Source organism: Myotis myotis, unplaced genomic scaffold (genome assembly GCF_014108235.1).
Source record: "Myotis myotis isolate mMyoMyo1 unplaced genomic scaffold, mMyoMyo1.p scaffold_m19_p_5, whole genome shotgun sequence".
NCBI classification, from domain to species: Eukaryota; Metazoa; Chordata; class Mammalia; order Chiroptera; family Vespertilionidae; genus Myotis; species Myotis myotis.
The window spans coordinates 80,030,440-80,042,932 of record NW_023416357.1 but is presented as its reverse complement, the minus strand read 5'-3'; the positions used below and the strand labels follow the sequence as shown (position 1 = coordinate 80,042,932).

The 12,493-nt window shown below is 42.6% G+C and overlaps 1 protein-coding gene across 1 annotated transcript; it reads left to right on the top strand.

Annotated features, from left to right (window-relative positions):
* Positions 1-9,432: 9,432 nt before the first annotated feature.
* Positions 9,433-10,858, top strand: GJC3 (gap junction protein gamma 3). Its single transcript, XM_036309991.1, has 2 exons — positions 9,433-10,320; positions 10,769-10,858. Exons 1-2 carry the CDS (start codon positions 9,433-9,435, stop codon positions 10,856-10,858), a joined length of 978 nt encoding a protein of 325 aa, XP_036165884.1.
* The last annotated feature ends 1,635 nt before the right edge of the window (positions 10,859-12,493 follow it).

Sequence of the window (12,493 nt, the reverse complement as noted above, 5' to 3'; positions counted from 1 at the left end):
TGAGAGACAAAGAATGAAGGTGTTGCCTCTTGCATCTCAACCCTAGTGAGAGGTGCTCCAATATGCTATTGACTTCTGCTTGATATATCAAGAAGGCAAAATATATAATATTAGAAATAAACTACAGTAAAAACTACCCAAAAAATTCAAACACTTGGAAGCTGAATAGCATGCTATTAAACAGTGATTGGGTTACCAAAGAGATCAAAGAAGAAATTAAAAACATCCTGGAAACTAAATGACAATAAAAACAAAACAATCTAAAATCTATGGGACACAATGAAAGCAGTCCTGAGAGGGAAGTTTATAGCTCTACAGGCCTACCTCAAAAAACAAGAAAAAATGGTAACAAATCATCTAATTCTACAACTCAAAGAATTAGAAAGAGAGCAACAAGAAAAGCCCAGAGTGAGCAGAAGGAAGGAGATAATAAAGATCAAAGCAGAAATAAATGACATAGAGACCAAAAAAACAATACAAAAGATCAATGAAACCAAGAGCTGGTTCTTTGAAAGGATAAACAAGATTGATGAGCCTCTAGCCAGGCTCACCAAGAAGCAAAAAGAGAGGACCCAAATAAACAAAACCAGAAATGAAAGAGACGAAATAACAACAGACCCCACAGAAATACAAAGGATTGTTAAAAACTACTATGAACAACTCTATTCTTTTTTTAAAAAATTTTTTAAATATATTTTGCCTAAACCAGTTTGGCTCAGTGGATAGAGCGTCGGCCTGCGGACTGAAAGGTCCCAGGTTCGATTCCGGTCAAGGGCATGTACCTGGGTTGCGGGCATATCCCCAGTAGGAGATGTGCAGGAGGCAGCTGATCGATGTTTCTCTCTCATCGATGTTTCTAACTCTCTATCTCTCTCCCTTCCTCTCTGTAAAAAATCAATAAAATATATTAAAAAAATATATATTTTACTGATTTTTTTACAGAGAGGGAGGGAGTAGGATAGAGAGTTAGAAACATTGATGAGAGAGAAACATCGACCAGCTGCCTCCTGCACACCTCCCACCGGGGATGTGGCTGCAACCAAGGTACATGTCTTTGACCGGAATCGAACCTGGGACCCCTCAGTCCACAGGCCGATGCTCTATTCACTGAGCCAAACTGGTTTGGCTGAACAACTCTATTCTAACAAACTAGACAACCTGGAGGAAATGGACATATTCCTAGAAAAATACAACCTTCCAAAACTCAATCAGGAAGATTCTAAAAATCTCAATAGGCTGATAACTATGGAAGAAATTGAAGCAGTCATCAAAAAGCTTCCAGCAAACAAAAGCCTGGGGCCAGATGGCTTCACAGGGGAGTTTTACCAAACATTCAAGGGAGAACTAAAACCTATCCTCCTCAGACTATTCCAAAAAATTCAAGAGGAAGGAACACTTCCAAACTCATTCTATGAAGCCAGCATCACCCTAATACCAAAACCAGATAAAGACAACACAATGAAAGAGAATTATAGGCCAATATCCCTCATGAACATAGATGCCAAAATCCTCAACAAAATTCTAGCAAATCGGATCCAGCAGTATATCAGAAAGATCATACACCATGACCAAGTAGGATTCATCCCAGGGATGCAAGGATGGTACAATATCCGCAAGTCAATAAACGTGATACATCACATAAACAAATTGAAGATAAAAATCACATAGTCATATCAATTGATGCAGAAAAAACATTTGACATAATCCAACACCTTTTCTTGATAAAAACTCTCATCAAGGTAGGAATAGAAGGCTCATACCTCAACATAATAAAAGCCATATATGACAAACCCACAGCCAACATCATACTCAATGGACAAAAACTAAAACCATTTTCCCTGAGAACAGGAACAAGACAGGGATGCCCACTCTCACCACTCCTGTTTGACATAGTACTGGAAGTACTAGCCATTATGATCAGACAAGAAGAAGAAATAAAAGGCATTCAAATTGGAAAAGAAGAAGTAAAACTGTCCTTATTCACAGATGACATGATACTGTACATAGAAAACCCTAAAGACTCCATCAAAAAATTATTAGACTTAATGAATAAATTCGGCAATGTAGCAGGATACAAAATTAATGCCAAGAAATTTATGGCATTTCTATACACCAATGGTGAACTTACAGAAAGTGAGACTAAAAGAGCAATCCCATTTACCATTGCACCAAAAAAATTAAGATACCTAGTAATAAATTTAACTAAGGAGGTAAAAGACCTATACATGGAAAACTACAGGACACTGAAAAAAGAGATAGAGGAAAACATAAACAGATGGAAGAACATACCGTGTTCATGGATTGGCAGAATAAACATCATCAAAATGTCCATACTACCCAAAGCAATCTATAAATTCAATGCAATCCCCATTAAAATACCAACAGCATATTTCACAGACCTAGAATGAACTTTCCAAATATTCATCTGGAATAAAAAAAGACCCCGAATAGCTGCAGCAATCCTGAGAAAGAAGAACAAAGTTGGAGGGATCACAATACCAGATATCAAGCTGTATTACAAAGCCACTGTTCTCAAAACTGCCTGGTACTGGCACAAGGACAGACATATAGATCAATGGAATAGAATAGAGAACCCAGAAATTGACCCAAGCCACTATGCTCAATTAATACTTGACAAAGGAGGCATGAACATACAATGGAGTCAAGACAGTCTCTTCAATAAATGGTATTGGGAAAATTGGACAGATACATGCAAAAAAATGAAACTAGACCACCAACTTACACCACACACAAAAATAAACTCAAAATGGATAAAGGACTTAAACATAAGATGGGAAACCATAAAAATACTAGAGGAATCCATAGGCAGCAAAATCTCAGACATATGCCGAACCAATTTCTTCACTGATACTGCTCCTAACTAAAGAGAAAATAAACAAATGGGACTACATCAAAATAAAAAGCTTTTTCACAGCAAAAGAAACCATCAATAAAACAACAAGAAAGCCCACTGCATGGGAGAACATATTTGCCAAATTATCACCAATAAGCGTTTAATCTCCAACATTTATAGAGAACTCATGCAACTTAACAAAAGGAAGATAAACAACCCAATCAAAAAATGGGCAACGGACCTAAATAGATACTTTTCGAAAGAAGACAGAAGGAAGGCCAAGAGGCATATGAAAACATGCTCAAAGTCACTAATCATCCAAGAGATGCAAATCAAAATGACAATGCGGTATCATCTCACACCTGTCAGAATGGCTATCATCAACAAATCAACAAACGACAAATGCTGGTTAGGATGCAGAGAAAAAGGAACCCTTGTGCATTGCTGGTGGGAATGCAGACTGGTGCAGCCCCTGTGGAGAAGAGTATGGAGTTTCCTCAAAAAACTAAAAATGGAACTCCCATTTGACCCAGTGATTCCACTTCTAGGACTATATCCCAAGAAACTAGAAACACCAATTAGAAAGGATATATGCACCTCTATGTTCATAGCAGCACAATTTACAATACTAAGATTTGGAAACAGCCTAAGTGCCCATCAGCAGATGAGTGGCTTAAAAAACTGTGGTACATCTACACAATGGAATACTATGCTGCGGTAAAAAAGCAGGAGTTCTTACCATTTGCAACAGCATGGATGGAACTGGAGAGCATTATGCTAAGTGAAATAAGCCAGTCAGAGAAGATAAATATCACATGATCTCACTCATTTATGGAATATAATAAACATAAACTGATGAAAAAACAGATCCAGAGACAGAGAAACATTGATCAGACCGTCAAACCTTAGAGCAGCGGTTCCTAACCTGTGGCTCGCGACCATCAGAAAACACATATAGCATATCAGATATTTACATTACGATTCATAACAGTAGCAAAATTACAGTTATGAAGTAGCAATGAAAAGAATTTCATGGTTGGGGGTCACCACAACATGAGGAACTGTATTAAAGGGTCACGGCATTAGGAAGGTTGAGAACCACTGCCTTAGAGGGAAGGTAGGGGAGGGTGGGGATAAGGGGGAGAGATCAACCAAAGGACGTGTATGCATGCATATAGGCCTAACCAATGGACACAGACATCAGGGGGGTGAGGACATGAGTGGGGGGGGGATGGGGGTAATGGGGGGATAAGGACACATATGTAATACCTTAATCAATAAATTAAAAAAAAGAGGCAAAATATAAGATATCCAGCAAATGAATAGAAGATGTGGCTGTATTGGAATAAGCCTGAATACTCAAAGTTTGTTGACTCTAAGGATGCATAACTATTTCCTGTGACCCAGATGTGAACATGCCCAGGAGGGAGGTTATTTTATGTTGTGCTTAATAGAATCCCCTAAGAAGTGAACAGGCTTCAAAGTGAGCCGCAACAGAGTGAACAGATCCCTCACTACAGGTCCCTCACTCTGCACTGAGAGTTACTCTCCCATCCAGCACCCACCTACCTGCTCTCCCAGCCTTTCCCTTCCCATTCTTTGGAGGGGATTGGGCTCTAGCAATATTGGCAGTAATGGGTATGGGGGCTGGTGTTACAGTTCTCACTGGGCCTGGTGGAGAGGAGCTGGGCTCCTGGGGTTGCTGAGGGACATGGAGCAGATGCCCATTATGCTGTGGGGGGAAGCCTGTGCTAATTCTCCTAGCCAAGAGGAGAGGACATCCTGAGATAAATAAGGAAATTCTATCTGCTGTTGCCGGCAAGCCTGCATGTTGGAAACATACTGAAGTCAATGCTCTCTTTCTGATAATCTGAAAATTCCTGTGTCAGTTCACTTAGGACACATACCCTCGCTCTCAACAACAGAGGGTTATTCTCTACAGCCCATTCTTTAACAGCAGGGCAGCCTGCTCCTCCAGCTGCAATTCTTTTATCCTTCACTTAGGCTGCCAGGAATGGAAGCGGGAGGGGGAGAAGTGGGCGGTGGCAGGAGGCAGGGCCTGGGGGAGAACTGGGACCCTGTGGACTTCAGCCTGAGGCTGTTTCTGTCACCAGTTGTTGGTGCTTTTGCTCAAAGCTGCCAGGTGAGTGCTCATGCTGGGGCAGGGGGCAGCTGGGGGTGGCACAGGGCTAAGGGGCAGAGGTGGTGGAGGCTGCCTGGGGCTCTACACTGCCTTCTCCAACTCTAATGTGCACACCAATGACCTGGGGATATAATTAAAGTTCAGATTTGACTTGCTAAACTGGGGGGTGTGGCCTGAGATTCTGCATACCTGGTGATGCCAGTTCTGCTTCACATAGTCCACACTTCGACTAAAAGAATCTAGGACCTACCAGGCCAGGTGAGGTGAGATGGGAGCAGTGAGCCAGTCCAGCACTATCCTCAGTGGACATCCTATACTCATACCTTCACTGAGATGGATTCTGCCACCAATGGAATCCTGAACATTTTCTCCAAAATAATAGAGATGTTTGGAAAAATTCTTACCAAAATCATGATGGATTTTTAAAAAATCTATTTACATATTTGAAAATCCCCTCAAGCTGGGCTTCCCTCCCTCTCCCAGCTACTGAGCTCACAGATATTGCTCCACCAACTAAAACCTTAACAGGGCTCAGAACCTACCAATTCTCCCCCAAATTTACCTGCAAACTGTTTCTCCAGTCCTAGAAACAGGGTGGTGCTGAGCTTTGAGCTTTGCCAGCAGTGCTGAGCCCTCAGCTCCCTCGGTCCTGAAGTTCAGCCTGGGGACGCTGGTCCGTGTGGGCAGAGCTGCAGACACGTTTATAGAAGGATGTGGGTCTCCGCGAATAAGACAGGTGGGCTGGGGAGGGTTGGAACAGATTGGGGGGTGGGGGTGTTCACAGAGTTCCAGGAAAGCAGATGAGGGAGGAGGGAGGACTGTGTGAGTCTTAGGTCTATAGGAAACTCCCTTTGGTCTACAGACTTTGGGAGCTGGAGCACAATTTTGTTTGAACATGAGGCCCCAGAATGTGTGTGGAAAAAGCGTTTTGGTGATAACAGCCATGGGGCAAAGGACAGAAGGGGACTCAGAACTAGATATGGAGGTTCTAAGCCAAGGGGTTCTCAGGCAAGTCCTCTTGTCCTTTTTCTGCTCTCCCTTTCAAACCCTTAAAGCTCTGTGGTGAGCTCTGGAGACCCCAGTTCAGTTCCTAGAACCTCTTAGAGGACATTTGGGTGTCTGGCTATGGCTCTGGGTGGGCACAGGACAGAGAAGAACCAGAGGCAGGGTTTCTGGAAACTACTCAAATTCCCAATACTTAAAATATGCCAGGCCTGCTCTCTGTTAAATTGCAGTTCTGCTGGGAATGTGCCAGAAGTCCTTTGAGAGTGTTGGGCTTGCACTTGGAAATGAGGAGCTGAGCACAAGACTTCAGAATTTACCAAATTAGAACTCAGTCTGAAACTCACCAGGAGATCCAGGGCAGAAACAGTCAGCGCCACCATGCCTCCCCAGGGCAGGGACCCGCTAGACCAGGGGTCCTCAAACTTTTTAAACAGGGGGCCAGTTCACTGTCCCTCAGACCATTGGAGGGCCGGACGATAGTTTAAAAAAAAAGTATGAACAAATTCCTATGCACACTGCACATATCTTATTTTGAAGTAAAAAAACAAAACGGGAACAAATACAATATTTGTATTTGCATGTGGCCCGCGGGCCGTAGTTTGAGGACCACTGCCCTAGACTATGAGGCAGGGAGGGAGGGGGGTGGGCTGCAGGCTTCCTCATAGATGAGGCTGGTTGAGGGAGGATTTGCAACTAGCCTGGAAATGGTTAGATTATCACGTCCCAACCAATAAAAGCTCTTTGAGATGCTCTTGCTTTACAGAGCTGGTAACTGAAGCCAAGAGTAGAGAGATGATGGACCAGAGCTACCATAAACAGTGGTTCTTAACCAGGGGACAATTAGCAATATCTGGAGACATTTGAGATGAGTAGGAGAGAAGTGTGCTACTGGCATCTACTGGGTAGAGGCCAGGGACGCTGCTGAATGTCTTACAACACACAGGATAGCATCCCCCAGGGTCCCCAAACAAAATTATCAGGACAAATTGTCAATAGTGCCAAGGCTGAGAAACCCAGAACCAGCATTGGAACTTGACCTTCCTTTTGGTTCTCTATGGAGCTCAATATCTCTCTAAACAAAATTTAATTAAGCATTGATTAAGAAACTGTTTTTCTCCCCCAGACACTTCATTATATACTTTTTTGGGTACTTTTTTTCATCCAGTGAGTAAGCTAGTGATTTTGTTTTATTGTTGTCTTGATGTTCAAGTTAGAAAACAGATTTTGTTTCTTTAGTTACCTTTTATTATTTTCAATTATTCATTCTCTTCTCCTGAATTCTGAAGAATTACTCAATGTGCTTTTAGCACTGCAATTCGATTTTCCTCAGAATCTGTCCTATTGCCTCCGAAGTAGTTTTTTTAAAGGAATACATTTATTTTATTAATTTAAAAAATGTTTTTATTGATTTTGAGAGAGGAGGGAAGAGAGATAAAAACATCAATGAGAGAGAAACATTAATCTGCTGCCTCCTGAATGCCCCCTACTGGCGATAGAGCCGGCAACCTGGGCATGTGCCTTGCCCCATGTTGAACCAGCAACCTTTCATGCATGGGTCGACGCTCAACCACCGAGCACACTGCAGGGCCAAAGTAGATCTTAGATATGCTACTGATGATCTTTCTCCCACACTGCTTGTAGTGGGTTTATACATTTAAAGATCCATTTATTCTGAATTTTGAGGAGTCTTGGAAATGAGAGAAGATACATCTCTCTCTTCAATTTGCCACCTTTATTCATGAGGACAATTTTGCATCTTTTTAGAGACTGAAAATACGGTTCTTCTAAAAATTTTCACCCAGTTTTTTGGAAATGAATTTTCAGTGGCCTGATGTACTTATGAGTCTTCATAATCTATGACGAGGGTAGAAATATAGGGGCTGAGGAGCAGGCAGAGGTTCAAACTCGATTCTAATGACTCAAAATATGGTTCCTCACAGTTGGTGGATGGGAACATATTTCTCTGGTCAAGTGAAACTTTTGGAAGCATCTTAATCCATCCCTTTCAATTGCACAGAAGTGACCATTCTGCCTAAATTTTGGCATGTGGCCTGTTCTTATCTATAGTTTATGACACTAATGCCCATTTAAAATTGCCCATTTAAAATTGGGAAGCATGTTTCATTTGCTGCCATATTAACTTAGAAATGTAGGCTATTCTTATTATAGTTAAAAGGGAGAAACCTAAGTAAGTTCATAGTCAGGGAGTAAATAAGGGTGGTCTAAATTACAGGAAAAATAATTTAGGGATCAAAAACTTGAAGAAGTCAAAAAGGACACAGATTTGGAAGGGCTAGTAGCCTTGGACAAGTGTAGGGCCACTTCTTTTTCTAAGATGCTATACAAGGAAGTGACTATGGAGAGAAGTAGTAGCTGTGAGTTTTATATCAAAGAGTCTCTATTTTCACTGTAGTATAAGAGGTTTGCGTGGTCTTCTAAGAGTGACAAGAACCAGGTGTGTTAAGAGTTTGGGCTTAATGGTGATGATTAGAAACGGTGACTTGGCGTTAGGAAGGCTGCTAATTGGGTCAAAGACAAAGATGACAATCTGGGCTGGTAGCATGATGATATTTTGTCCAGAGAATTGAGGAATTGCTGAAATCTGTTCCTGACCATGGCCACTTCTCACCATGAAGGAGATATGAGCCCAAGAAACAATAGCAAGGAGAGTAAAATTTAAAATTTTTCCCAGTCAATTCGGGCTTTGACCCCACACCCCATTACATTTAACTAGTACATTTTGCTGTGTTTCTTAATAAAGAAAAAGAAAAAAAAGTTCTCTTTTTCCTAGGTCTAAAGAGCATTAGATGAAAGCAAGCCTTGACACTCACTCTCTTCACTTGATTCCCATGGAGCCTCCTAACCACATCTCAGTTTTACTTTGTAATGGGAGCAGAGGCCAGCCAGACATTCCTGTGAACACCTGAGGGCATGGGACCAGAGAGAAGCAGACAGCAAGAGAATACTGTACACATTCCCCCCAAGCTCAGCACTGATTTCTGTTCAGGTGATGCTAGCAGCCGTACCAGAGCTGACAGCCATCACCTGGGGAAATATCAGTTTTCAGAGGACACTGGTCTCTTGCTATTTAGCTTATTTAGGGTGAGAGGGAAGGAAGGAGGGAAAGAGACAAAGACAGACCCTGGTCTCTACCCAATGCTGAGAGTTCCTCTCCACTGCAGCGGGGGAGAGGACAGAAGAAAGAGCCACATCCACACTTACTATTATTATTTTACATAGATGATTCCGTCAACTATATAAATAGGTGCAATCAGAGTCTTAGTATTTGATCAGCCAGATCCTTGGAGAGGAGCAACAAGGCTTGCCTTACCCATCTTTGGATTAGGAGTGAAGAGGTGGCCTACAGCTCCTCCTAAAGGACATTGAGCAACACACCTACACTCATCATTGTTCTCTGCTCCATAACAGAATGTGTGGCAGATTCCTGAGGCGACTGATGGCTGAGGAGAGCTGGCACTCCACCCCTGTGGGGCGCCTCATCCTTCCGGTGCTCCTGGGATTCCGCCTCATACTGCTGGCTACCAGTGGGATGGGGGTCTATGGCGATGAGCAGAGTGAATTTGTGTGTCACACCCAGCAGCCAGGCTGCAAGGTTGCCTGCTACGATGCCTTCCACCCCCTCTCCCCACTGCGTTTCTGGGCCTTCCAGGTCATGTTGGTGGCTGTGCCCAGTGTCCTCTACATGGGTTTCACCATGTATCATGGCATCTGGCATTGGGAAGACTCAAGAAAAGTGAAGGAGGAGGAGACCCTGATCAGACAAGAACAGGGCAGCACAAATGTCTCAGGGGCTGAAAGCCCCAAGCTGCTCTGGGCCTATGTAGCACAGCTGGGGGTGCGACTGGTCCTTGAGGGGGCAGCCTTGGGAGGGCAGTACCATCTGTATGGGTTCAAGATGCCCAGCTCCTTTTCATGTCGTCGAGAGCCTTGCCTCGGCAGTATAACCTGCCATGTGCCCCGCCCCTCTGAGAAGACCATCTTCCTAAAGACCATGTTTGGGCTCAGTGGGCTCTGTCTCTTCTTTACTCTTTTGGAGCTGGTGCTCCTGGGCCTGGGGAGATGGTGGCAGACCTGGAAGCAAAAATCTTCCTCTTCTAACTACCTCACAACTTCAGAGACCACCAGAAAACACAAGGAACCAAACGATAACTTCCCAGTGGTGGAATCAAAAGAACAGTTCCGAGTAGCAGGTGAGAAGAGCACCAATGTCCCTCATTCTTCTTTCCTGATGATCCCCTCTTGGCAGGACCCTTCCCTCCGGGAAGTACAACTCCCACATGTTACAAAAGAGAAAAAAGTGAAAGGATTAAGCAAAAACAAACAAAACAAAACAACACCTCATAGACAGAAAGCAGTATGGTGATTTCCAGAGGGAAAGGGGAGTGGGGGGAGATAGAAGAGGGTATATGGAGCGGGATAAATGGCGATGGAAGGAGACTTGACTTGGGATGGTGAACACACAATATAATATACAGATGATGTTATAGAATTGTACACCTGAAACCTATATAATTTTATTAACCAATGTCACTCCAATACATTAAATCTTTTTTAAAAAGTAGAAAACCAGGTTCTAGATGTTCTGACCACTGCTCCCTATCCAACCCCCATCCCCGTCAATTTGATGACTTCTTCCGATGAACCAGGACCAGAGTGCTCAGTCAGTTGTGCCTCCCAGTGCTTCCATCGAGGTCTCTTTCCATTTAGAAAAAGTCTCAGCTTCTGCTTGATTTTCTACTTTGCAGAGTTATAAAAACACCTGGCTCCACTCTGAAGGATACCCCATGACTGGATCTTCTCCCCAACATCCAGTGAGTGGGGATACATCTCCGTGACAAGTTAGAGGCTGTTGCCATGCTGCCTAAAGCATTTCCTTGAAGAACTCCTGCTTGTGCCCTCTTCCCAGAATTTTCTGGTGTCAGCATCACAATTTTCATGAACTTTGTTTGAATAAGTCAGCAGAAACATCCATAAAATCAAGCCTCACCCTTGTCCTGTGCAATAAAGCTTGACTACTGTTGGTGGCATTCTTGTTACTAAAGACAATTCTTGTCTCAGTGACTCTACTTATCTCTCTCCTGTGGTTCTACATTCTCTGCTTCCCCAATTTCAAAGTCCTATAACCCTGAATACCCGCAGCCTTGCAGTAGGTGTCACACCCATAAACTCTGGCCTTCCAAGCATATATAACCTAGTGTCCTTTTAATATATGGATTAGATTTATTCAAACACCTGGCCACATCCCTTAGGAAGATTACTGTGAATTCAGAGGCTTATGTCCCCTGGACCACTGACAACTCTGATTTCTGCTCAATTCTCATTTTCTTCTTGGTTCATGGCAATTGCTCTATTGGCTCCAGCACACAGCACCTTAAATGTGAAGCTAAGTCCCTACTTTTCCCTCAACTCTACTGAAAAGACATATGAGTTCCACTGCTGTTTCATGGGTAACAGTAAGGGGAATTTACATTATAGTGTGATTTGGGAGATAATTTAAAGCTGAATGACAGGTTTCTCTTTTCTTGAGTCTCAGTCATTTCTGTCCAAGAGCGTTCCAGCCTCCCACCTTTACGCAGAAACACCTCTCTCCTCAGTTCTTCCTTGTCCTCAAATTCTCAACAAAGAGTAGTTACCTAATTTTGTTTCTCCTGAATCCCAAGTTACCCCAAGTAAATGAAAAAGGGGCATCCCTAAAGAAAGATATTTGGTTCCCCAAGAGACACTTTGGCAACAACTGGTAAAACGATAATTTTTTTTTTTTGCTACACAAGTGTTTCATAAAGAATCCCTTACCTGAGCCCTAGCTGGTTTGGCTCAGTGGACTGAAGGGTCCTGGTTTGATTACTGTCAAGGGCACAAGCTCAGATTGCGAGCTCGATCCCCAGTAGGGGGCATGCAGGAGACAGCTGATCAACGATTCTCTCTCATCACTGATAGTTCTCTTTCTCCCTCTCCCTTCCTCTATGAAATCAATAAAAATATATCAAAAAATAGTAATAATCCCTTATCTTATATAATCAAGTGACTAAGGACAGAAAAAAAAACAAATGTCATCATTCAGAATTTCTTCTTGATAGACAGCATCCCTTTCAAAACATATTATTCATGTGCCATATAATTCATCCATTTAAATTATGCAATTCAATGGCTTTTAGTACAGTCACAAAATTGTGTATCCATCAACACAAACAATTTTAGAATATTTTCATCAATTCAGAAGGAAACCCTATGGCCCTCAGCCATTATCCCCAAACTCCCATAACTCCCAAACACTGCTTTGGCACCCTTGTTAAAAATCAATTGCTTGTAGATGTATGACTTTTTTTTTCTTTTTCTGGATTCTCACTATTATTTGTGGAGAAGAGGTTGTCCCATGATGTGACGGCTGTGGACCCTTAAGACAGATCCAGCTAGATTCCAGTCAGAACAGAGACTGCTTCCCATAAATCTCATCAGAGAATGTCTGATCA